The 27,646-nt window shown below is 38.9% G+C and overlaps 4 protein-coding genes and 2 pseudogenes across 4 annotated transcripts; all 6 read right to left on the bottom strand.

Annotated features, from left to right (window-relative positions):
• Positions 1 to 260: 260 nt before the first annotated feature.
• LOC118827658 (leukotriene B4 receptor 1-like) lies at positions 261 to 1,153 on the bottom strand. Its single transcript, XM_036599097.1, has one exon. It carries the CDS (start codon positions 1,140 to 1,142, stop codon positions 261 to 263), a length of 882 nt encoding a protein of 293 aa, XP_036454990.1. The 5' UTR covers positions 1,143 to 1,153.
• An 8,776-nt stretch (positions 1,154 to 9,929) lies between these two features.
• Positions 9,930 to 10,820, bottom strand: LOC118827657 (leukotriene B4 receptor 1-like). The gene has a single exon (XM_036599096.1). It carries the CDS (start codon positions 10,818 to 10,820, stop codon positions 9,930 to 9,932), a length of 891 nt encoding a protein of 296 aa, XP_036454989.1.
• A 1,931-nt stretch (positions 10,821 to 12,751) lies between these two features.
• LOC118827656 lies at positions 12,752 to 13,640 on the bottom strand (annotated as a pseudogene).
• Positions 13,641 to 14,266: 626 nt separating this feature from the next.
• Positions 14,267 to 16,010, bottom strand: LOC118827655 (annotated as a pseudogene).
• A 5,298-nt stretch (positions 16,011 to 21,308) lies between these two features.
• Positions 21,309 to 22,308, bottom strand: LOC118827622 (atypical chemokine receptor 2-like). The gene has a single exon (XM_036599055.1). It carries the CDS (start codon positions 22,306 to 22,308, stop codon positions 21,418 to 21,420), a length of 891 nt encoding a protein of 296 aa, XP_036454948.1. The 3' UTR covers positions 21,309 to 21,417.
• A 4,078-nt stretch (positions 22,309 to 26,386) lies between these two features.
• LOC118827654 (C-X-C chemokine receptor type 2-like) lies at positions 26,387 to 27,277 on the bottom strand. Its single transcript, XM_036599094.1, has one exon. It carries the CDS (start codon positions 27,275 to 27,277, stop codon positions 26,387 to 26,389), a length of 891 nt encoding a protein of 296 aa, XP_036454987.1.
• Between the last annotated feature and the right edge of the window lie 369 nt (positions 27,278 to 27,646).

Raw genomic sequence — 27,646 nt, 5'->3', positions numbered from 1 at the left:
TAGTCTATTTTAATAATGACGTACTTGAAATATTGACTTAGTATCTCAAAATAATGTCTGATTTTATTGAGTCATTATTTTCTCACAACTTTGAGGAAATTAATCATTTAGAGATACTAAGTCAATATTTCAAGAAAGTAAGTCTATTATTTGATGATACTATGTCAATACTACTCCTAGAAACAAAGAAGGAAAAAAACAGGCAACTTTTTCTCCTCTACCTGGCAGGAATGGGCTTCCATAATTTTGTAACGCTGAACCTAAGTGTTCTCAGTCACAGGACTGATACGTTGCTGCCCTCTTAGAGAGAACGTGTACAGACAAGGGTTCACACAGCTGTTCAGAAGTGTCAGAACTCTGGCCACTTTACCACCAAGTTCTACAGATTCCAACAGATTTTCATTCTTCAGAAACACTGCAATGATAATTGAGATGTTGGCGATGGGAACCAGGATATAGAAGATGAAGAATGACGCAATGATTCTCGTCACCAGCTTTGTCATTCTGTTGCTGCTAAAGAAAGGTGACTGATTGACCCCTCGGTGAAGACGATAGTAGAAGAAAACCAACAAGAAGAAACACATCCCAAATTGTAGCATTTCCAAGACTAAACTGACTACTTTTTCTGTATCATTCCTAAAGTGTTGGTAGCAGTACTGGAATCCATATTGCTCACATCCTACGTCACGCTGAACAGGAGCATATGAAGCCAAAGCTCCACTCAGGATCCATATTCCACACAAAAGGCTGTTCTCTCCTCTGCTTCTAAGTTTAGCCCATTTCTGAGGATGGAGCACCTGCATGTACCTCTGAACACTCATCAGAGTCACACACAGTGCACTACAGTAGATGCTCCAGTATTCAATGTAGGAGATGATCTTACACACAACAGAGCCGAAGATCCAGTCATGCAGAAGCGCCCAGATCCACATCGGCAGAGGAAGGAGATCTGATATTGCCAGGCTCAGCATCAGTCTAATGGTGAAGCTGTTCTCCTTCAAGCGTCGGACAAGAATCCCCAGCACTGATAGATTCCCTGGGACCCCCAGCACAAAGCACAGCCCCATTATAGCACTGTTGGCTATGCATACTGGAAAGATACCAGTGAGCTGGGAACTACTGGAGCAGTTATCTTGCTGCATGATTGAGGGTCAGAAACGGATGTGGCAGCTGGTAGCAGAGCTAAAGACAACTAAAGTGCACAATCATAGCGTTCATGGCAATGCTAGAATTCTCTCCAGGTTTGCATATGCAAAAGAGAGACCTATACTAAAGATCACTCCACTAATGGTTAACCATGTGCACTAAACAGATGCTGGAAGGTCAAACTTTATGCAGAACTAATTAATTTTTTATCAGCTTTCTTAAGCAGGGGTGGAGCAAAAGGCAGGCAGGTACAGGCAGAACTATTATGAGTTTGTTTTGTGTAGTTCAGTAAATGGTTAACATTGAGTGACAAGATTCATGTGTGGATGAAAAAAAAGCCTACCAACAATAAGAGGGCTCAGTAACTTGTGGCACTTTTACTGCCCTGTTGTGGCTCCCCAGCAGAATGAGATTTTTAGATGAAAAGAAAGTGATCCTCCTGCAGTAAAATAAAGCTCTGCTGATCGTTCTAACACAGTTTTAACAGTAAACTATCTTAAACACTGGAGTTAATGTGTAACTGCTAATTCACCCTATAACCCTGAAGGTTGGCACGCAGACTGCTGGTCACACAGCAACGCAGACAACAATCTCGCCTAGCTAGTAGCTAACGAAATGACAAAGAGAAAGATTTAAGACTGATGGACTAATTTACATTTATAATCACTCCAGCTGGTTTCCTGATACGTTTAATCTGCAACGAGAAAAAAGTCGCAAAGCTGCCTCTCTCATTCACCAATTTTGTTTGAATTGTCCCGTTTCACTTTAAATGGCACCACAGTTACATTCTGGCACCTCAGGCACCATTTAAGGTAGAATGGGAAAATTCAAACAAGAAGCTAATGAATGAGAAGCGACTTCAGCCTCATAAAGTTTCCTGCCGGAGATGCGAGAAAAGCAGCTATAGCTGAGCTAAAGCTTAAAGCAGAGCAAAGTAAGTCTGCATTTTCATTTGTATTATATTTTTAGGCTACACTAGAACATTAGCACGTACAGAGGCATATTTACAGCCAAGATGGTAAAATGGACGTAAAATGCTGTGGCTCTCAATGTGGTTTGATTTTTTGTTGAAAGGACAAAATGGCTCTGAGTTGTCGACCCCTGGTCTAGCAAGACACTTTATCACAGTTTTATAAATCATTGTCAGTTTTCTTCTAACTGAAATGTTCATAGCCACCTTTTACCTTCTTAGCTAACCAGATGCAGTTGCTCCTCAATGTTAATGTTTGCCACTAACTACCTATACGATCTACAAAATAATAATCCCTGTTATATTTCACAAGTCTTGCACTTAATTTATTTAGTTTATCAGTAAACCTAGACATTAAAGTAGCCTGACCTGTTAACAGTCTGTAGCTAACAGTCTGACTAGGCCTCTTTGACAATATTCTTTTAGGTTCAAATAATATTTACTAAAGGGCCAGATTTAATGTAGGAGTGGGACACAAACTAACACATTTTGGTTTGTGCAAAATAATTTTAAAAAATTAAGTTGGAATAATCATGTTTTTATACAGGCAACATATTCATCTCTGCTACAAACAAACACTTGAAAGTTGTTTCTAGCACCTACTATTCATGTACAATTCTACTGAAAATGATGACAAGCACAACGTTACAGTTTACCCCATGGGTGGGATTCATTGTAACAGACAGATGGTTAGTTGTAACACTTGCTAGAAAAGTCTGATGAATTAATGTGAACAAAGTTAATTCAATATTATATTATGTAATAAGAAACAAATATGTTTCCAAGCATACTGCATTATATATTATATATCTATAAGACAGACAGACAGATCAATTGATAGATACACACACACACACACACACACACACACATCAAATTATGTATGAAAACAGACATGAGACTGTGTCAAACAATGATAATTTATTTTTTGTCCAGTGAAGAACAGCAAATAAAAATTTCGTCAGTAAAATATGGAACATAGTTTGTAAATAACTACAGTTTTACCAACTGTTAATGTCAATTTCATTAATGTACTTATTTAAAACCAAAAGCACTAACATCTGAAAGATACTAATAAAGTAGAAGAGACTCCCTGTTTTCAGATGTTTTCTCTTTTTCATTTTAAAATCTGTGTAAACACAAACGGAACAAAAAGACAAAATTTACTGTATCTGTCTTTGTTTACTGAAAGTAGCTGAGTTGTAAAGCTGGATAACAACTAACCCCTCTGTACAGAGGCCGTATTTAAGCCTAGCTAGCACGTGCTGTAAGCTTGTTACCTGCTTTAAAACGGTGCCATGGTGCAACATGTAGGCAACAAGATGGTGATTTTTTTGATTGATTTACACAAACAGCTCAGTAACCAAAAAACTTGTATTGAAAAAAATTACTTACGTGCCCTGAAAACACTCTTTTGGAAATGTGGTAATGTGGCCAGAAGCACATGCTGCTTGACCTTGTATAACAACATAAAAGTTGGTGTTAAATTGTGCCTTGGTCCTAGCGATGCTGACAGAAATTTATGCTAGCAGTGGTTATTGCCTGAAGTATGGCCTAATTGCATTAAGCATTGCTATGTGTGACGCACGGTTATATCTGGGTTTCAGTGTGAAGATAATGACAGGATTATTCGATCCTAGAAAATATTTATATAGCACTTTTCAAACAAAGTTTCACAAAGTGCTTTACAAAAGACAGAAATAAATCAGAATTGGAAATATAACCAAATAAAATTAGCAAAAAAATGTAAATGCAAATAATAAAAGCAGTAAGACAAAAAGAATAAAATGGAAACATTTTAAAAGTATAGGTGCAAGTGGTAAAATGAATAAATTGTTAATTAAAAACCAGTTTAAACAAGTGGGTCTTAACCTTCTTCTTAAATGTGCCAAAATCTTCCAGAGTTTTCTTATGCCGAATGGCGGGTACAGCCAGCATGTTCCTGTGGGCTGATCTGAGGCTTCTTGAGGGGACATACCTAATAACTGTCTCACTAAGATATTGTGGCGCATGACCATGAAGACATTTAAAAATCAGTAAAAGAATCTTACAATCAATTCTAAATGACACTGGTAACCAATGAAGCTGTTTGATGACTTTTTTGTGCATGTCAGGATTCTTGCTGTAGCATTTTGCACCCTCTGCAAGCTGGAAACAGAGCTCTTTGGTAGATCAAAGAGAAGAGCATTGCAGTAATCCAGGCGTGAAGACACAAAAGTGTGTATAAGTGTGTATAGTTTCTCACTATCAGCCAGTGAGAGCATGTTACGCACCCTGGAAATATATGTTAATAGATTTATGAGGGTCATAAGCTAATGATATATACAACTGTGTGTCATTCACATACTGGTGGAAGGAAATAACACTCTGACCAATGGTAGCCTATACAGATTGAATAGTGCTGGTCCGAGAATGGAACCTTGTGGCACTCCACACGACAGAGGGTGACGCTTGGATGAAGAATTTCCAAGTGCAACATAATATTCATGACCACACAAATAAGACTGGAACCAGTTCAGTGCAGAGCAGAGAGACCAACCCAATCTCATATGCGGTTTAGCAAAATCTTGTGGTCGACTGTGTCGAAGGCCGCATTAAGATCTAAGAGAACAAACAAAGATAGGTTACCAGCGTCTTGATTAACTTTGAGATCATTTAGAACTTTAACAAGTGCCGTTTTTAGTGCTGTGATGAGCCCAAAAAACAGACTGAAATGTCTCATTTTTTAAATGGTTAGAATTAAGATAATCGTTTAGTTGAATAGACACCATCTTTTCAATAATCTTATCCAGAAAAGGAATGTTTGAAATTGGTCTATAATCATCAAGAATAGAAGGGTCAAGATTGCTCTTTTTAAGAAGTGGCCTAATAACAGTATTAAGACTCTAAGAACATTCCTAGAGAATAGGTTGAATACTGGTTTAAAATATTTGGTTGGTAGAGGATCAAGAGGGCAGCTAGTAGTGTTCAGATGTCAAATCACTTTAGTAAGTGTTTCATGACTGATCAGTACAAAAGCTGACGTGTTACTTCCTGCCTCATTGTGGACCAAGTTGTCCATGGCTGGGCGACAGCCATTAGTAATTTCCTAATACAACATATTTTACTGTCCAAAGAAGTCAGCAGACTCTTGACATTTGTCATCAGAGAGTTCTAATGTGGCTAAAGAAGAATGGTTAACCAGGCCTTTTAACTGTGGAGAAAAGAAATTTAGGATTGACTTTATGATTGTTAATTAGGCTAGAAAAATAAGCTGACCTTGCCATCGTAATTTGGTTATTTAACAGTTTTAGGAGATTTTTATAGATGTCATAATGGACAGTAAGCTTAGTCTGTCTCCATTTCCTTTCTGCTTTCCTGCATTCTCTCTTTAACCTAACTATAGTGGTTAAGTTCCTCCATGGGCTTTAGAAATACAAGGCACAGACAGTTGATGTTAAAGCATTCATTCATTCTGGCTGTGAAATGTATAACTAGGCTATCACAGGTAGGCTAATGTTTTTTTTACTGCTAAAAGCTAAAACTACTTGCAATAAAATCAATTCAAACATAATTAGAATCTCAATATGCCAAATTACTCTGTACTTGTTTGGATTCCAACTTAGGGATTCGCCAAACATTGAATTTATTGCTGCAAGAAGAGGTTGTTTTAAGCACAATGCCAGATAAATCTGCTAATGTAGAATTTGTTCAAGCAAGTCCTTTTTCTCCTCTGTTCTCCTACAACAGCAGTTAGAAGGTTCGGAGGTTTTCTGTGCTGCTTCATTAAAAACAGATCAAAACATGCCCTTCAGATATATTGGTTAATCAGCGTGTCTCTGTGTGTGTGTTTGATTTGTTGCATGTGTGATCAACATGTTTGGAAACATTGTAGAAGAGAGAATTTAATCCATACTGGCTTCTCCCTGCAATATGTGGTGGTTCAGGTGCTATTTTTTGCAGAATTGTGTCATCTATGAATCCATAACATCATATTTAAATGACATAATAGCACAGACCACATCAAACTCACCAGCAAAGCTCATTTATGAGTCAGCCGACGTATTGCCACCAGACTATGTGCTCTTAACGTCACAGTAAATGTGGTGCTGCATTTCATGAATCTGGTCCATTGACGTTGACTGAGGAACATTTCTCCACTATTTAACCTTCACAACCCTCAAGTAGTGTAATTTAACACTAACAGAAGCAAAGTTTCTCATTGATTTCCCATTCAAGTTAACTGGCTTTTTCATCAGGCGGATTTTAATCACATCCCACTGTTTAACTCTGAAAAATATGATAAGGGAAATAACAATATGAGGACACTCAGTGAAATCTGAATGTAAAACATTCAGTTTCTCCATTTATAAAAAACACAATTAAAATCCAAAAAAGGACAATTAGTTTAGCTAGCAATCCTGATACTGGAAATGCAGTTGGTTGTGTTGGCTTTTTATATTATTTTACTTTTTATCTGATTTTATCTTTTGTTCTCTAAAGATGTAAGCTACAGCTATGGCCTGCCTACTGATAGCATAGCTAAAACAGCCTAGATTATATAGTTATGATATGCAGTAATATAATTTCAGTTCATTTGTCAATGAAATGCAACATACGGAAGCTTGGGGGTGGTCTAGGTTTGCCACCTGACAGTGTCCCTACAGTTAAAAACAAGTCAGACCTGTGAACTATTGCCTTGAGCAGCCAGGTAAGTGGTGATCTGAACAGTTGTATCATACTGCTTCTGGCCACCATTTGGAACTGTCCCCAGCCCAAAACCAAAAGTCAGGTATGTGCTTTTTTGATGTTGTTGAGATAGTCCAGTCAGTCCCTAGCTCCCCAGTCTCACTAGCCTCTTCCCTACAAGATCTGACCAAAGAGGGACAGCACATAAGGCAGCAAATGGGCTTGATTTATTTATTTATTTTTTTAATCATTTGATTGTAATTTCAATTTACTTCAAAAAAGGACAGATTTTGTCTCATATTTTTTTAGTGTGGGATTGAGCTAATTAACAACAAGGACTCTCTTTTTACCCATCTTACAAAATGTGGAAATAAACACATTTCAAACTATTAACTGACTTGGACTTAGACTAAAATCCTTTTGCTTTGAGTGACCCTATACCTTAATTATGTTTATTATATTAAAATAAATGAACATTCCATTTTGTCACTGTCAAAACTACACTCTAGGGGCAAAAGTATTGGGACACCTACAGGAGCTTTTATAATATCACATTCTAAATCCATAGGCATTGATATGGAGTTGGTCCCCATTTGAAGCTATAACAGCTTCCACTCCTCTGGGAAGCTTTCTACAAGATGTTGGAGTGTCTGTGAGAATTTTTGCCCATTCATCCAGAAGAGTATTTGTGAGGTCAGACACTGATGTTGGACCTGGCTCACAATCTTCGTTCTAGTTTATCCCAAAGGTGTTTGATGGGGTTGAGGTCAGGGCTCTGTGAGGGCCAGTCAAGTTGTTTCACACCAAACTCACCCAGCCATTCCTTTATGGGCCTTGCTTTGTGCACTGTGGCTCAGTCAGGCTGGAACAGAAAAGGGTCTTCCCCAAACATAGAAGCATAGAATTGTCTAAAATGTCTTGGTCTGCTGAAGCATTAAGATTTCCCTTCACTGGAACTAAGGGGCCGAGCCAACCCCCGTATTATCTCTCCTCCACCACACTTTACAGTTGGCACAATGCAGTTTAGCAGGTAACGTTCTCCTGGCATTCGCCAAACCCAGACTCATCCATCAGACTGCCAGATAGAGAAGTGTGATTTGTCACTAGTGAAGGCGTGCTGTTTCAGTAGGTAGAATTTTAAGTGTGATTGGTCACTCCACAGAATTCAGTTCTGGTGTGCTGTTTCAGTAGTGAAAATTTTAGTAGAACTCACAAACATTAGCCAGTACATGTCTTGAACAGGTGTACACACATAAAATCATAATATTTTTCACTAGCACACACAAATTGAAGAACATATGTGTTTCAGGAGTGACAATTCTTAATGCTACACACTGATTTTCACACTTTGGGACACATTTACTTTAAAACAATGGGACGTAACTGCTTACCCTGTGGTGATGAGGAACAGGGATGCAGTCTCACTTCCTGCTGTAATACACAGGGGTGTGGCTAAAATAAGGCTCTGTGTTTCGGTAGTGACATGAAAATGTGAGACAGTATTTTTGAAGAAAGTTTTTTTACTATATTAAATATTTAACCGATAAATCTAACCCTTTCAACTCCATTATACAAGAAATCAAATAAACCTTTTTAAAAGCAATATTGCAAAAAAACGTATCTTCACAAGTGTAAATGTAGGGGTTAGGGTTTGGGACAGGCACCCCCCAATAGAAAGTATCTTGTAAATGATGATTTTGTATATATTTAGCTTATTACTATCTCTATTAATGCCTTACAATAGGTTTAAATAGACTGTAACAGAATCCTTGGAACTATCTAAGATATGAATACTTCATTGCTTTTTAAAATATTTTTTTACTGTGGTAGCAGAATTTGAACTAATTTGGTAGAATGGTCCATGTACAGTACATACACATTATATATATATATATATATATATATATATTCTGGTTTTGTCGCTGTGCTTTGCAAAGTAATTCTAAGCACAGTTTAGCTCTTGTTCCCTTGTGGTTTTTAGCCTGTCTTGTCTTGCTTTAAGATTATGGATTTGCCTTCAGTGTATTTGAAAAATCTGAAAAACAGTCAGCTTTGGATATTGCAGTGTGGTAAACCTCACCATCAGCTAAACACACATACTTTAAATAAAGACAGGTGGATCTGCTCAAAGGGGATTCAGTTCATTTGCTGTTTGGCTGGAGTTAATTTGACTGAATAAACCATATGCAGTAAAATCATCCTATGAAAAGTCTGTTGCAGCTTTAGAACAAAAGCATAATTTTAGCTGACATGCTAAAAGCTGGTCTTCGCTGAGTCATCCAAATCATTGCTCACTTCAAATGGGTATTGACGTGATGGATTAATTGCTGTTACCACATTAGCTCAAGCCTGAAGACCAGCAGGCACAAATAATAGGCCTTTTCATTCCTTTCTATTTTGCCATGAATCATTTATTGGTGTTATTTGATATCATTTATGTGGCCCTCTAATGCATACTAAAGGCATGACTGTCAGTATCTGCTACTTTCTCTCATCCACAAAACTGGTCTTTTATGCCTTCTGGTAGTCTATGTAAGTTTGGGGGGATTTGGAAACTGCACAGTGCACAGACACCATATTTTATCATGTTTTATTTCTCCTGATTCATTAATGCTATTTCTTTAAATTTTAACCAACTAATCTTACATAGTGCAGTTTTAACTTGTTTCATCTTGATTTGATTATAATGTTATGGATATTGAAGGTTAACTGAAGGTACATACACACACGCACACATTTTCTAAGATGCTTATCCTTCTGGGTCGTTGGGGGGGTGGGGGTGCTGGAGCCTATCCCAGCAGTCATTGGGCAGAAGGCAGTAAACACCCTGGACAGGTTGCTAGTCCATCACATGGCAGATAACTGAAGGTATCTTGATGCATGACAATCTAACCATGCAATATGATGTATGTTGTAAGATTCCTTCTTATGTTCTGCTTGAATATTGCTGTAGTATTGCAGTATGTGAATCTTAAATATGCCATATTTTAACTTCAAGCACCTGCCCCTCTAAAAGCACAGTCTTCCCTAAATTGTATTTAGTTCAAACAGAACAAGCAGTCTAGACCAGATGTAATACACTTATGCGAAAATGTGCAATTGTCTATGAGAGGAAGTCTTCACACACCATTTTACAGTGCTTGATCTAAGAGCTCTCCATCACAGGATTGCTACGTTGCTGCCCTCTTAGAGAGAATGTGTAGAGAAAAGGGTTCACACAGCTGTTCAGAAATGCCAAAGCTCGAGCCATTACGCCTGAAAGGTCTGCAGTTTTGGACATATGTTGATTATTGAGTAACACTGCAATGATAAATAAGACGTTGGCGATGGGAATCAGAATAAAGAAGGTGAGGAACGCCACGACGATTCTCGTCACCAGTTTCGTCGTTCTGTTGCTGCTAAAGAAAGGTGACTCATTAACACCTTTGTAAAGAGAGAAGTAGAACAAAACCAGCAAGAAGAAAGTGGCCACAAAAAGCAGTACTTCAAAGGCTAAAGTAGCTACTTGCTCTGTCTTATTCTTAAAGTGTTGGTAGCAGTACTGGAATCCATACTGATCACATCCTACGTCACGCTGAACAGGAGCATATGAAGCCAACACTCCACTCAGGATCCATATTCCACACAAAAGGCCGTTCTCTCCTCTGGTTCCAAGTTTAGCCCATTTCTGAGGATGGAGCACCTGCATGTATCTCTGAACACTCATCAAAGTCACACACAGTGCACTACAGTAGACACACCAGTATTCAATGTAGGAGATGATCTTGCATGAAACAGAGCCGAAGATCCAGTCATGCAGAAGAGCCCAGATCCACATCGGCAGGGGAAGGAGATTCAGCAGATCCGATATTGCCAGGCTCAGCATCAGTCTAATAGTGAAGTTGTTCTCCTTCAAGCGTTGGACGAGAGTCCTCAGCACTGACAGATTACCAGGAACCCCCAGCACAAAGGACAATCCCATAACAGCGCTGCTGGCTATACATACAGGAAAGGCATCAGTGAGCTGGGAACTAATGGAACAGTTGACCTGCTGCATGGTTGAGGATTAGAAGCTGTGTGCCGTCACAGTAGCAGGATGAAAACAAACAGAGCCAGAGTTCGTGTACTTATGTGCTTAGTCAGAGCATTCAGTGCTATAATTCCATACAGGTTTGCATATACAAAACAATGGTGGTTCAACATAGTTTTTGCATACGCAAATCTGTATTCTCAAAATGTATATGGTAATTATAAGTAAACATTATAGTGTTTACAAGTAGACATCTTTAGAGCACGTTTATCAATGATTTAATTTCTTACTTTTGCCAGAGTGGCCCTTTAAGAGTGGCCAAATTTCTAGACTGTAAACCACAAACATACTGTTCTTTAACTGTAACTCTTGCCTGGTTTGTTTCCTCCATAGAAATTTGCATATGCAAAAGTGATGTTGACAACCTGGCAAAACAGGGGAAGTACAATGTCCACTACAGATGGCACAATCAAAGAGAAAAGAGGTGAGATCTAGAGAAAAAAATTCAAAATGTTGTTTTTTTTTCTTCCCACAACACAAAACTGAGCACAACTTTATCAAATTAAGATAATATCTGCTTTTCTATGTGTGGCACAAATGTGGTGTCATTTGAAAGTTTAATACATGCATTTTCATACAGAATTTCTCTCTGACTGAGATTTTGCTTTGAATTCTCTTTTCTAAAATACATCTAAAAGGCTTTAATCCAGCTGTGTCATATGCACAAGCTGTACTTGGAGGAATCCTAAACTCTTCCTTACTCAAATGATGAAGGTTCCATCTTCTCTCCTATAGGAGATACTTCTCCGCTTTCCCATTGCATGCAAGCCTCCTGAGATGGATGTTCTATGCTAGTTGGCATTGGGAGTGTGACATATGCCACTGAACTTGCTAGCATGGGTTATGGATGGACATGGTTATCCAAATATACAGATGTCCAAGCTCACCTGAGTATTCGTTTACTTAATGGAGTATTTGTATAAATTTGTGCATTATTAGATTAAATTTGTGAGCATGCGAACAGCAGAGATAGTTTCCAATCTCTTCCAGTTACTTGCTTGTATATGAAGAAAAAGTCCAAAGCCTTCCAAGCACATTCTACATTGCTGTTTTCCATCTCCAGTCCTGGAAGCGATCCCTTCTCCACATTTCCGAACTCTAACACATTTTAGTCATTCCATGACAAGAAATTGTTTAAATTGAAATCGTTTTTATTATTACATTTGTTGCAGTATTCACATAAACACCACCTAACTTACTGCTGAAAAAGTGATTTTGGAGGGTTTAAGTTTGATCACAGGGAGTGTGGCAGCCAGTGTTGCATGAAGCATTTTACTCCAATGTGATGAGGTTGTAGTTACAATGAAGTTCAAATTTATATGAAAAACTGAAAATGAGTAATAAAAGGTAAAGAGTGGACACACTAAATACTGAAAAAAATGATATTATATTTATAATCTTTACTGTTAAATATATATTTTCTGCTTTTTCTGGCACTGAAAAGTGAATAACGTATGTAATGGCTGGAAATTAAATAAATGAAGGGTGGTCTCTGACTTTGGCACAGTAAAACATTGCCTTCAATGGATTTAAAGATCTACAGTAACATACTGTACCCAAATTGCACAGAAAGACACTGCTGAGAACAGTACTGTTCTTGTGTACCACAACAAAAAAACGTTTACAGTGCAGAAATAGGAACACTGATAAACTTTGGACATTTAATTACTTTTAGACAAGCATGAAAAGAAAAAAACCCTTTCATGTATTCACTATTACTAGCTGAAAGGGTGATTTTGGCATGTCACACAGATAACTATTACTGCCTTAACTCTTGTGTGGTGTTGATGTGTTCGTCACTCAGTGGTCTGGTGGACCCACCACATTATTGTTTTTAAAATCAATACAGCCATAGCAATTTATATAAAAAAATAGCAGATGTTTAAATTTCTCTTATTCTATGTGTCCTCTGTCATAGAACTGCAACACTGCTTCCCTCTAAGAGGGAATGTGTACAGAAAAGGGTTCACACAGCTGTTCAGAAATATAAGAGCTCTGGCCATTATGCTAAAAATATTGGCAGTTTTGGACAGACTTTGATTATTCCGTAACAGTGCAATGACAACTAAGATGTTGGCGATGAGAACCAGGATATAAAAGACGAAGAATGCCACGATGACTCTCGTCACCAGCTTTGTCATTCTGTTACTGCTAGAGAAAGGCGACCGATTAACCCCTCGGTAGAGACGATAGTAGAAGAAAACCAGCAAGAAGAAGCAGATCGCAAGCACCATTGCCTCCACAAATGAAACGACTACTTCGTCTGTCTTATTCCTAAATTTTTTGTAGCAGATCAGGAATCCATATTTTTCACATCCTACTTCATACTCAACAGGAGCATAAAGTCAACACTCCACTCAGGATCCATATTCCACACAAAAGGCCATTCTTTCCTCTGGTTCCAAGTTGAGCCCATTTCTGAGGATGGAGAACCTGCATGTACCTCTGAACACTCATCAGAGTCACACACAGTGCACTACAGTAGATGCACCAGTATTCAATGTAGGAGATGATCTTGCACCCAGCAGTGCCAAAGATCCAGTCATGCAGAAGAGCCCAGATCCACATCGGCAGGGGGAGGAGAGTCAGCAGATCCGACACCGCCAGGCTCAGCATCAGCGTACTGGTGAAGCTGTTCTCCTTCAAGCGTCGGACAAGAATCCCCAGCACTGATAGGTTCCCAGGGACCCCCAGCACAAAGGACAGTCCCAACACAGCACTGCTTGCTATATATACTGGAAAGGCATCAGTGAGCTGTGAACTACTGGAGCAGTTGAGCTGCTGCATGGTGTAGGGTTTGATGGATTTGGCTGCTACCAGCACAACTAAAGAGAACAATGCAGGATGTGCAGTTATAGCTGACATGGTGATTCAGTAATTCCTGAGTACAGGTTTGCATATGCAAAAATGAGGCTGTATTGAACTCACCTACAGTTATGTTTAACTATTTGTACCATATGTCTAGATGGGCAATGGAGGTTAAGTGAGTTAGCCAATGGCACAACCTCAGGGTAGTCGCATTTAGGAGCCTGGTACTACTAACCCTCCAGTCTACAGCTTATTCAAAAAACAGGACTATCAGTTCTGGGATTTTGGCTGGAGTTTCAAAAATCAGCTTGCTGTGAACTTAAATTGATTTAACTTAAATGAACTTTTTTCATTTGATTTTATTTTTTTATTTTTAAAATGAGCTACATTTTTATTCCTATATTTCTATAGAGCGAACAACAAAAATGCAGATCTTTAAGTAAATGTCTTTACTCTGATACCGTATTCCTCCAAGCACCTCACTGGAAACACCAGTACACTTAAATGACAAGGGACCCTCAGTACACTACTGGTCACTGTGTATTCCATCCAGACACTGGTAGTCAGTGTGCTGTTGCAGCAGCTGAAATACTGCACAGTCATGGTTAGATGCTTATGTGGTCATTGGTAGCACAGATGTACCTGCACAAGTGAGAGTTTAAAATGAAGATATCGTCACAGACATCAATCTGGTGTTTTTATGTGGAACTGTTCACATTTGTTTCATTGTTTGTTTCCTCTGTATGAATTTCCACCAGGAAAGAAAATGAATTACAATGGCCACTTTAAGTTTCTCACTTTTAAGTGAGGTTATGTGAGAAAGTGGAAAAAACGAATGGCACTAATTGAGGGGACAGAGCTGTGGTAATGTGTATCACTGCAGGCTGCACTGATAGAAGCTCAAAAAGCATATCCATACATTTGTTTCAATGTTTTTAATTTACAAAACAAGAATAAATACATTGTCAAACTCAAGTAATAAAAGTCTTCTTCTACTTAAAAATACAATTGTGGTATCAACTTAGTATACACATTTTCAAACAGAATTTCTTTGCTTTTTTCAGTTAGTTATACATTATATAATGACTTATATTGTATGTAAGCTGTACACAAAAGCTTGGGCACCCCTGGCCAAGTGATGTTTTGTTGATTTTTGAAGTAAAAAAGAGATAAATAAACAACATTTGCAGCAAACTATTTTAAAAGAATCTTCAAAATTGATAAACTTTTGATGTTTGATTCTTTTAGTTAACAGCTCAGAATTTAAATATTCCAAGTAGGTCTGATATTTCCGATACGAGATGGATAGAGGAGACAAGGCATACTTTTAGACAAACATGAAAAGAAAACCACCTTTCATGTATTCACTATTACTAGCTAAAAGGATGAATTTAGCATGTCATACAGACAACTATGACTGCCTTAACAAAGCATCCAACTCAGTAAGAAACATCTCTTATTCTGTGTCCTCTGTCACAAAACTGCAACACTGCTGCCCTCTAAGAGGGAATGTGTACAGAAAAGGGTTCACACAGCTGTTCAGAAATACAAGAGCTCTGGAAATCATATTTAAAATGTTTGCAGTTTTGAACAGACTTTGATTATTGTGTAACATTGCAATGACAACTAAGATGTTAGAAATGGGAATCAGGATATTGAGCATGAAGTATGCCACAACGATTCTTGTCATCAGTTTTGTCATTCTGTTGCTGCTAGAGAAAGGTGACCGATTAACCCCTCAGTGAAGACGACAGTAGAAGAAAACCAGCAAGAAAAAGCAGATCACAAACAGCATTGCTTCCACAAATGAAATGATTACTTTGTCTGTATCATTCCTAAATTTTTGTAGCACATCTGGAATCCATATTGCTCGCATCCTACGTCACGCTGAACAGGAGCATATGAAGCCAACACTCCACTCAGGATCCATATTCCACACAAAAGGCCGTTCTCTCCTCTGGTTCCAAGTTTAGCCCATTTCTGAAGATGCAGAACCTGCATGTACCTCTGAACACTCATCAAAGTCACACACAGTGCACTACAGTAGATGCACCAGTATTCAATGTAGGAGATGATCTTGCACACAACAGAGCCAAAGATCCAGTCATGCAGAAGAGCCCAGATCCACATTGGCAGGGGAAGGAGAGTCAGCAGATCCGACACCGCCAGGCTCAGCATCAGTCCAATGGTGAAGCTGTTCTCCTTCAAGCGTCGGACAAGAATCCCCAACACTGATAGATTCCCTGGGACCCCCAGCACAAAGCACAGCCCCATAACAGCACTGTTTGCTACATATACTGGAAATGCATCAGTGAGCTGGGAACTAATGGAGCAGTTGAGCTGCTGCATGATTGAGGGTTAGGTGGATTTGGCTGCTGCCAGCACAACTGAAGAGAACAATGCAGGATGTACAGTTATAGCTGTCATAGTGATGCTGTAATTCCTAAGTACAGGTTTGCATATGCAAAAATGAGGCTATTGTGAACAACCCACCTACAGTTATGTTTAACTATTTGTACCATGTGTCTAGATGGGCAATGGAGGTCAAGTGAGTTAGCCAATGGCACAACCTCAGGGTAGTCACATTTCAGAGCCTGATACTACCAACTCATCTACAGCTTATTCAAAAACCAGGAATATCAAGTCAGTCAGTATTTGCTGGCCGTGATCTTCCGGCCCTCAGATGGCACTGCATTAAAAACAGACATGATTCTGTAGTGGAAATCATTGCATGGGCTCAGGAACACTTCTGAAAACAGTTTGTCACTGCATCCACAGATGCAAGTCAAATCTCTAAAATGCAAAGAAGAAACCACATATAAACAGGGTCCAGAAATGCTGCCACCTTCTCTGGGCCCGAGCTCATTTAAAATGGACTGAGGAGAAGTGGAGAAGTGCTCTGTGGTCCGTCGAATCAACATTTGAATTGCTTTTTAGAAATCACGGACGCTGTGTCTTCCGGTCTAAAGGCCACTCAGCTTGTTATCAGTGCACAGTTCAAAAGCTAGTATTCATGATGGTATAGGGGTGCATTAGTGCACATGGCATGGGTGATGTGCACATCTGTGAATGCTGAATGATATACATGTTTTGGCAACATGTTGATTGATTATTTCGGCAAGACAATAACAAACCACATTCTGCATGTATTACAACAGCATGGCTCTGTAGTAATAGAGTCCAGGTGCTAAACTGGCCTGCCTGCAGTCCAGACCTGTCACTACTGAAAACATTTGGGGCATTATGAAATGAAAAATATGACAAAAGAGACCCCGAACTGTTGAGCAGCTGAAATCCTATATAAAGCAAGAATGGGTAAACATTTCACTTTCAAAACTACAGCAGTGTTTCCTCCGTTCCCAAACAGTTACAGAGTGTTGTTAAAAGAAGAGGTGATGAAACACAGTGGTAAACAGGCCCCTGTCCTGACTTTTTTGGAACATGTTATTGGCATCAAATTCAAAATGGGCATATATTTTTCAAAAAACAATAAAATTTCTTTCTTAAGTTTCAACATTTGATATGTTGTCTTTGTACTATTTTCCTTTAAAAATATGGTTTGCATGATTTGCACATCATGGCATTCTATTTTTATTTACATTCTGCACAAGGTCCCAACTCTTTTTGGAAATGGGGTTATAAATGAACTTCTTTTATTTGATTTTATTTTTAAAATAAGCTACATTTTTATTATTATTTTTATACAGTGAACTACAAAAATGCAAACCTTCAAGTAAATGTCCTCACTCTGATACTAAATTCTTCCAAGCACCTCACTGGAAACACAAATACACTTACATGACCAGGGACCCTCAGTACACTACTGGTCACTGTATATTCCATCCGGACTGGTGGGCAGTGTGCTGTTGGAGCAGCTGATCTACTTCATAGTCATGGTTAGATGCTGATGTGCTCACTGGTAGTGCAGACGTACCTGCAGAAGTGAGAGTTTGAGATAAAGACATCAGCAGAGACATTGATCTGGTGTTTTGTGGAACTATTCAAATTTGTTTCCTTGTTTGTTTCCTCTGTATGAATTTACATATGCAAAATTGATGTTGGTATGTTGGAAACAAGGCTAATCAGAGAAAGAAAGTAAATGGCAATTTTAAGTTTCTTATTACTAAGACAGTGTTTAGCAACACTCCCTTTGCCAGATATCACAGCCCAAAAACTCTTTTTTGATTTATGTTTGCATATGTGGATTATTCTAAAACCTTCAGCTTGCATTCCTTGAAGTAGTTCATGGTGGATATTCAGGCGTGTTTTGGTCATTGTTCTGTTGTATGTCCCCAAACCAGAAAAAGTTGGGGCGGTGTGAAAAATGCAGATAAAAAAAAAAGAATGCAGTGTTTTCCAAAATTTATTTGGACTTGTATTTCATTGCTGACATCATGAACACAAGATATTTCATGTTTTGTCTGGTTAACACTTCATTTGTAAATATACATTTGTTCCTGCCATTCAGGCCTACAACACATTCCAAAAAAGTTGGGTCTGGGCAATTAAGAGCTAGTAATGAGGTAAAACAATTAAATAATGATGTGATTTTAAACTTGTGATGCCAACAGGTGATTATAGTCATGATTTGGTACAAAAGCAGCATCCAGGAAAGGTCTAGTCCTTTTGGAGCAAAGATGGGCTAAGGATCGCCAGTTTGCCTTCAAATGTGTGAGAAAACTATCGAAATGTTTAAAAACAATGTCCTTCAAGGAAAGATAGGGAGAGATTTGGATATTTCACCCTCTATGGTGCATAACATGATTAAAAGATTCAAGGAATTTGAATATGTAAAGGGTAAGTGCACAAGCCTAAGCAGAATAACTGAGCTCTCCGATCCCTCAGACGGCACTGCATCAAGACCTGTTATTCATCTATAAGTGATGTAACCACTTGTCAAGTACTACAATGCATAGTTACATCCACAAGTGCCTATTAAACTTTGCCAAAAGGAAGCCTTATGTTAACCATGTCCAGAAGCACCGTCAACTTCTCTGGGCTCAGAGGCATCCAAGATGGACCATCACATGGTGGAAACGTGTATTGTGGTCAGACAAGCAAGTCAGTATTTTCAGGTCTTACTTTTATTATTGTGGCCCAAAAGGTCCATTTCTACTTTGTCTCTCTGTATCTAAAATGCATCTTGTTATTGAGATGTTGTTTTTCATACTTTAGTTGTGGACTTTTGTGATGAGGTTGCAGGTACAGTTCCTATGTCAGCTTCCTGCAGGTCCCTTGTTGCCATATAGGGGTTTTGCTTTGCCTTTCAGGCCAGCATACAAACAGTCCTATCTGAGAGTTTTCTTGGTCTTCCAGATCTTACTTTGATTTCCATAGTTTGCCTTAATTGCCATTTCTAAATGACACTTACAGTGGAAACTGCAAGCCAGAAGTTATTATGCCCTGAATAAATTCTAAATTTTAAATCCTAAAATCAGCTGACAATTTCTAACGATGATTCTTGACCTGCCAACCCAGTGCTAATTAGTCAATTAAGGCATTACGAGTTAAGCTATGAGAGTATACAAATGGAAGGGTGCCAAAACCTTAGCACATGCCACAATTATTGTTTTATTTTTTTTTCTATTTTCTATTCTATTTTTCTATTTTCTATTTTCTAAGTTCATCAAATATAAAGTGCATTCACATACAACTGTAACACTGTTGGTAAAAACAATATGAGTTAGTTGATCGGACAAAGAATATTTAAATAAGGAAAGAGCAATCTGGCTCATTTGAGATTATACCAATACCTCACCATCATGCTCAAACATTAGATTGAACATTAAATCATTGAAAATGGAACCTAGGAAGCATGAAGACCAAGATGGTGCCATGGATGGGCAGCTTTGATGAAGTACTTGTATGTGTTGTGTTTATTTTTGTTTATTAATGTTGTCCGTTGTACATCAAACTCTAGGGACAACATTTCACCGGAAATTATCCTGGAGTTTATACAAGCAATGCTACAAGCATAAACCTATAAAGAAAGCACAGTGCTTCAAAGGACAAATGAACATAGCTTCGTAATCACTGCTTGAAAAAGCCCAGTTGCAGAAATAATAATTTAGACTAGAGCTGACATCAAAATCCAACATAATGCTGAACTAATCCTGCTAGTTTGCTAACATCTGAGAATTCAAAATAAATTAAGTAAATTAAAAGTTTTACACTAAACATTGCTGAGTAATGGCATTGCTTTAAGGTTTTATGCCTGTATCTAACCAAGCAAACAACATTAAAACAATGAAATAATTTATTAGCATAAGTAATTAGTGTAGGCCCTAAATAGAAGCCCCTCTCATGCAGGTTCAGGTTTCTGTTGACAGATCAATAAAAAACATCAGCACAAAAGCATTCAAACAGTAATAAATATTTACATTTTTATTTATCCTCACAGTTCTATCATGTTAGGACGTCATTAGCAATTAACATATTTAACAAATATAGTCTATTTACACTTTACAGGAAGTTTTGTCCATTAGCCACTCAAAGCATCACAGGGAGTAGGACTAAGGTGGATAGGTAGAAGTTGGAAACTACTGAAAACCCAGGCCCTCTACCTAACACACACACACACACACACACACACACACACACACACATTTTCTAAGCCGCTTATTCTTATGGATCATGGGGGGAGCTGGAGCCGATCCCAGCAGTCATTGAGTGGAAGGCAGGAAACACCCTGGACAGGTCTCCAGTCCATCAGAGGTCAGACAGACAGACACAAACATTCACACACACACACACACACACACACACACACTCACACACCTAGGGGCAATCTAGCATGTCCAATCTGCCTGACTGCATGTCTTTGGACTGTGAGAGGAAACCGGAACACCCGGAGGAAACTCACGCAGATGCTGGGAGAGCATACAAACTCCACACAGAAAGGACCCAGGTCGCCCAGCAGGGAATCGAACCCTTCTTGCTGTGAGGCAACAGCGCTACCCACTGCACCACCGTGCCGTCCCTCTACCTAACATCACTAATCAATTTAAATTAGCAATCTTAAATTATGAAGACTGTTAACTAGTGTGCTGTGTGCAAATTGTGCCTTTGAGTACATTCAACAACAATCAGTTGATAAAACATTAAGCTAAACAATTTGCAATGCAGTCCTATGTAGAAAAACCTATTTAGACAGAACAGGACTGTTTGAACAAATATTTGATTTAGCCTCCTCAGACAGTGATGAATGTATCTGGCTTGGAAACTCAGCTAGATATTCCACAGAATGTTTCAAAATAAAACAGAAGCTAGTTATCAGGATAAATACTTGCAAATAATCCAGGGCAGATAATTGAGGTATAGTTTAAATAAGTTTAACTAAGCTATAAACCACATTAAAACATCAAGAAACAGCAGACAGGAACCCATAACTTACATGATTGTGAAATTCGGTACAATGATATGAGTAAAGAGACCAAATTTGGCAAGATTAAAGGCCGAGGCCAAGACAAGTCCAAGGACAAATACTACTGACAAGCCCAAGACAATAAAAAAAACACGCCTCGGCACTGAATTCAAGTACAACAGCACTTTTAAAAACCCATATTGGTTTAAGATGTTTTACAAGTTGGTTTATGGTTTTAGGTCACTTCTTCCACAGAGTGTGAGTAGTCAGAAATTGAGACCAGAATGAACTGAATGAGCAATTAAAACCAAATGTAACGTAAATGTTAAGCTGAAACACATGATTTATCCTGGAAAATGTACTCTTCATGCATTCTGCTTTGTAATGCTGAACCTAAGTATTCTCCGTCACAGGACTGCTAGGGTGCTGCCCTCTAAGAGAGAACGTGTACAGACAAGGGTTCACACACCTGTTCAGAAATGTCAGAGCTCTGGCCACTTTACCAAAAAGTTCTACAGATTCCAACAGATTTTCATTCTTCAGAAACACTGCAATGATAATTGAGATGTTGGCGATGGGAACCAGGATATAGAAGATGAAGAATGCCAGAACAATTCTCGTCACCAGCTTTGTCATTCTGTTGCTGCTAAAGAAAGGTGACTGATTGACCCCTCGGTGAAGACGATAGTAGAAGAAAACCAGCAAGAAGAAACACATCCCAAATTGTAGTATTTCCAAGACTAAACTGACTACTTTTTCTGTATCGTTCCTAAAGTGTTGGTAGCAGTACTGGAATCCGTATTGATCACATCCTACGTCACGCTGAACAGGAGCATATGAAGCCAACGCTCCACTCAGGATCCATATTCCACACAAAAGGCCGTTCTCTCCTCTGGTTCTAAGTTTAGCCCATTTCTGAGGATGGAGCACCTGCATGTACCTCTGAAAGCTCATCAAAGTTACACACAATGTGTTACAATAGATGCTCCAATAGTCAATGTAGGAGATGATCTTGCACCCAACAGAGCCGAAGATCCAGTCATGCAGAAGAGCCCAGATCCACATCGGCAGGGGAAGGAGAGTCAGCAGATCCGACACCGCCAGGCACAGCATTATTCTAAGAGTGAAGCTGTTCTCCCTCACGCGTTGGACAAGAATCCTCAGCCCTGCTACATTCCAAGGGATCCCCAGCACAAAGCACAGCCCCAGGACAGCACTAGTGGCTGCATTTACTGGAAAGACATAAGGGGGCTGGGAACTGCTGGAGCAGTTGATCTGCTGCATGGTCTAGGGTTAGTAACTGATATGGCTGCTGGTGGCACAGCTAAAAAGAACACTGCAGGATGTGCATTCATAGCGCTCAGGGTAATGCTATAATAACATGAGTACAGGTTTGCATATGCAAAAAAACACTAAACACTAACCATTCGACTCATAGAACACACAGCAGCAGTCGTTCTCTGAAAAATTTTATTTGTTGCAAAAAACTTTTAGGACACTGAGAATTTCAGAGAATTCCAGAGAAAGGCATTTCATTCATTTTATGCATTTAGTTCCATCAGGTCGGTTTTTGACTGCTGCCAACCAAATGGACAATGTTTCTCCAGAATATCCTGTGTTCTGTTTGAGTCTTTAGGCTTCTGAATGGATGATTCATGATTCCTCTGATTGTCTCCATCCATCTTGTAGCTGGTCGTCCTCTTCCTCTTTTACCTTCAACTGTTCAAAGTATAATTGTCTGTTCCTATGAATTGGTTGTTCTCATTTTATGTCCAAAATAAGAGCTGCAGTTTAGTTATCTCGGCTTTAAAGAGAGGTAAGGCTTGATTTGGTCAAGAATCTGTTTTTTTTTGTTTGTTTGTTTGTTTGTTTGTTTGTTTGTTTTTTTCAAGGTGCTCCCCTGCACTGAAGGCATTGAAGGCTTGGAAAATACAGATCTTTCTTTGTAGAGAGAAACATTGGCAGTGAGAGAAAAAAAATGAATACATTTAAATATTCTAAACATTCAATTCTCCATTTATGGAAAATGTAATTGTAAAAAATCAAGGGAGATGGTGGATTTAAATGACTGTTATCTTAAATCTCTCTAGATTTAAATGAAGTTACCTGTTAGTAACTAGCAATCCTGATTCTGAAAATGCAGCTGCTTAATAATAGCCTAGATAAAAGCCTAATTACTGCAACTTAGAGTACTTAAATCTTGAATAGGTTATGCCCTTATCATTTTAAACCCCTCCCTCTTCCAGTATATTGACATTTCATAGCTTCTATAAATTCGTTTTTAAACAGGATAATACATTTTACCACCCAGAACCCATAAAATGCCAGGTGGAGCAACCACACAAATCAACAAATTAACTCTTAACTCATGAACTCTTTCTTACAAGCGTGTCAGAATAAAAGTTCTTTGTTGTCAGTAGTGCCACATGACGTTTAAGGAAATCCGAATTTATTTGCAAAAGTTGTTTTCAGGTCTCTCCAAGGGCATTCAGAAACCTATCCTTAAGCCACTCTTGCTTTGTCTTGGTTGTGGGTGTTGGGCCATTGTCATGTTGGAAAGTGAATGCAACAATAAATGTAAAAAAGGGTAACACTTTATCTGGAGTGGTCCTTTGTAGATGATTAATAAAGTCTTAACAGATTATCAGTAACACATCAACAGCATATCAGTGAAGTAGCAGTAGTGAAGCATCTGAATAGACTGAAGTAAATTTCTTGTAGATGTACTGTTTATACATTACTTACATTAAGTAAATGTATTGGTGATATGTTACATGAAGCAGACTTTATATGGTACTTCCATTTAACAAAACCTAACCTTACCCAACCTTACCCAAAATCCAACCCTAACCCCAGCCCTAATCCTAACCCTAACCTTAACCAAAACCTAATCCAGTTAAATTCCAGTCAGCAGCATGTCTATAACAGCTTGTTGAGGATGTTGAGATGGTCTGTAGTCTACCTCTTACATGTTCAGTGACCTCTCAGGTCAACATCTAGAGATATAAATTTGCACTCCAAATTAAGTGAAAAACAGCTGAATTCAGGAGACTTTTATTCACACAGTTAATGAAAAGTCTTGATAATCTACTGAATGTTTTCACTGCTGCTACATCATTGAGATGCTGTTGATGTTACTGAGAGTCTGTTGAGTGTTTATTTCATCTAAAACAAACCACTCAAATAAAGTGTCACCCAATAAAGAAATATTGAGTGCCTGTCTGTAAACACAACTTTTTTCTTATATAGTGTTTAACAGAACACTCAACCTTATTTTTCATGTGATCACTGCATTTTGAGATTATGCCTGAAATATCTGATTGGGAATGGAAGTGTTGTTCATTACTGTTTTAGCTACGTCAAGGAATGCATGCTTATTCTTTCAGTTGTTGTTTTATGTCCGCTTAAATGTCTCTGAGTGTTTATGGGTCAACATGCACTTTGCATATATGACTATGGCTGAGTGAAACTGAAAGTACTGCAAGAACCGGAATGTTACAGGCATAAACCTCTCAGGAACACAAAGTGCTTCAAAGGACATTTGAACATGGCTTCATAATCACAATAAGCCCAGTTGTTTTTGCTGAAATCTGCGCCTATAAAAACCACACAAATGAAGAATTGCCGGTTGAATATCAGGTTGCTGATAACAGGCTGTCTTTAACAGGTTTACACATTTTATTCTCTGTAACTTGATATATTCTGCCTTCACTACAGCAGGCTTAGCAGGTTAGCAGAAACCTAGCAGGCTAACCCTCCAATAATAAAGTTTAAGTTAAAGCCTTCACAGAAGAAGTTACTTAAAAACTGTGACATAGGAACGAACACGTTGCTTACATGCCTGTTACTGGCTTAAAATGTCTTCATTTAGACTGGAGCTGACATCAAAATCCAACATAATGCTGAGCTAATCCTGCTAGTTTGCTAACATCTGAGAATTTTCCTAGCATTCATTAAAAAAAAAGCAAATGAAAAGATTTATACACTAAACATTGCTGAGTAATGGCATTGCTTTACGGTATCATGCCTGTATCTAACCAAGCGAACAACGTTAAAAAGATGAAATAACTTTATTAGTATAAGTAATTAGCGTGGGCCATAAAGAGAAGCCTCTGTCATGCCGGTTTAGGTTTCTGTTGATAGATCAATAACAAACTTCAGCACAAAAGCATTCAAACATCCCCAAAACATCCCACAGTTCTCTCACATTAGGATGTCATTAGCATTTAACATATTTAACATAAATAGTTTGTTGGCACACTGCAGGAAGTTCTGTTCAAAAGCCACTCAAAGCCCAACCCTAACACAGGGTGTAGGACTAAGGTGGATAGGTAGACTAATATAGAGAACATAAGGCAGTACTTTTATTATGAAAAAAGTGCTTATTGACCCTATATTACTTATGTAGCATATATTTAGATGTATAAATTCTGTGAGCTCTGTGTGAACAACTAGAAAAATAGATTTACATACATACATAAATACATCATCTAAACCACTTATCCTTCTGGGTCACGGTGGGGTGCTGGAGCCTATCCCAGCTGTCGCAGGGCGGAAGGCAGGATACACCCTGGACAGGTCGCCAGTCCATCGCAGGGCAGACAGACAGACATACACAATCGCACACACACTCACACCTAGGGGCAATTTAGCATGTCCAATCAGCCTGACTGCATGGTTTTGGACTGTGGGAGGAAACCGGAGTACCCGGAGGAAACCCACGCAGACACGGGGAGAACAGGCAAACTCCACACAGAAATGACCCAGGTCGCCCGGCCGGGAATCAAACCCAGGCCATTCTTGCTGTGAGGCGACAGCACTATCCACTGCGCCACCGTACCACCAGTTACAGAACAGTAATGGTAATATGACATTGTTGTGTTGCTTGGTATAATTTGTCATGACAAATCAGATATGCGCAAAAAGTTATAATGAGTTTGATTTCACTAATACATGTTCCTCCTTAAAACAAAATGAAATGTTAGAAAAAATAGTTTGTACTTAACTACTGGGTAAAATATACTTATGTACAATAAAAAAATTATAGTCACACATTTGCTGCAATGACTACTATTGAGGAAAAATTCAGATTTGATACATTTGTCATTGAAGCCACAATCTCATAAGTCCCTTGTATTCAATCTCAGTTGGTTAACTAAGCATTGATACATTTTTTTGATGTTTGGGTTCTGCTAAGAAAGTTAAGAGATCAAATCATGCAGAAAGAACAATCTTTTAAAATGTTTCAAGGTCTGATACTTCTGATTAGTTACACAGGAGGAGACAAAATATGTCTTTGTCAAATATAACATTACCAACCTACCTCAGTAAAAACGCAGTTAGTTCAAACAGAACAGGGGTTTTAAGTGTTCTCCATCACAGGACTGCTAGAGTGAAGCTCTCTAAAAGAAAATGTGTACAGGAAAGGGTTCACACAACTGTTCAGAAATGTCGGAACTCTGGCCATTATGCTACAAAGGCCTGCGGTTTTGGACAGGTGGTTATTCCTGAGTAAAACTGAAATGATGAGTAAGATGTTGATAACAGGAACCAGGACATAGAATACAAAGAATGCCACGACGATTCTGGTCACCAGTTTTGTCATTCTGTTGCTGCTAAAGAACGGTAACTCATTTACTTTTCTGTAAAGACGATAGTAGAAGAAAACCAACAAGAAGAAACAGATCACAAACTGAAGTGTTTCCACAAGTGAAGTGGTTATTTTGTCTGTATCATTCCTAAAGTGTTGGTAGCAGTACTGGAATCCATATTGCTCGCATCCGACATCACGCTGAACTGGAGCATATGAAGCCAACGCTCCACTCAGGATCCATATTCCACACAAAAGGCCATTCTCTCCTCTGGTTCCAAGTTTAGCCCATTTCTGAGGATGGAGCACCTGCATGTATCTCTGAACGCTCAGAAAAGTCACACACAGTGCACTACAGTAGGCGCACCAATAGTCAATGTAGGAGATGATCTTGCACACAACAGTGCCAAAGATCCAGTCATGCAGAAGAGCCCAGATCCACACCGGGATGGTAAGAAGATTCAGCAGATCTGACACCACCAGGCTCAGCATCAGTCTAATGGTGAAGCTGTTCTCCTTCAAGTGTTGGGCAAGAATCCTCAGCGCTGCTACATTCCCAGGGACCCCCAGCACCAAACACAGCCCCATAACAGCACTGCTGGCTATACATACTGGAAAGGCATCAGTGAGTTGTGAACTACTGGAGCAGTTGAGCTGCTGCATGGTTCAGGGTCAGAAGTTGTTGTGGCTGCTTCTGGCGCAGTTGATGAGAACAATGCAGGAAATACAGTAATAGAGTTCATAGTGATGCTGAATTTCTTGAGTACAGGTTTGCATATGCAAAATAATGCTATATTGAACAACTTCCCATGGAAGGTTCAGCTATTCGTCTAGTAATGCAATTTAGATGTGTAGAGGGTCAATAGGGGTTAACTGCCTTGCCCAATGACACAGCCTCAAATCTAGGAGGCTGGTACTAGCAGCCCTCCAGTCCATCTGGACACCAGCAGGCAGTGTGCTGTTGGAGCAGCTGAGATACTTCATAGTCACAGTTAGATGCTGGTGAGGTCACTGGTAGTGCAGATATACCTG

Source organism: Colossoma macropomum, unplaced genomic scaffold (assembly GCF_904425465.1).
Source record: "Colossoma macropomum unplaced genomic scaffold, Colossoma_macropomum, whole genome shotgun sequence".
Classification (NCBI taxonomy): domain Eukaryota; kingdom Metazoa; phylum Chordata; class Actinopteri; order Characiformes; family Serrasalmidae; genus Colossoma; species Colossoma macropomum.
This window is presented reverse-complemented; position numbering and strand designations above follow the sequence as displayed.

Coding starts and splice junctions, on each gene's coding strand:
- LOC118827658 (XM_036599097.1), bottom strand. CDS start 1,142: ATGCAGCAAGATAACTGCTCCAGTAGTTCCCAGCTCACTGGTATCTTT.
- LOC118827657 (XM_036599096.1), bottom strand. CDS start 10,820: ATGCAGCAGGTCAACTGTTCCATTAGTTCCCAGCTCACTGATGCCTTT.
- LOC118827654 (XM_036599094.1), bottom strand. CDS start 27,277: ATGCAGCAGCTCAACTGCTCCAGTAGTTCACAACTCACTGATGCCTTT.
- LOC118827622 (XM_036599055.1), bottom strand. CDS start 22,308: ATGCAGCAGATCAACTGCTCCAGCAGTTCCCAGCCCCCTTATGTCTTT.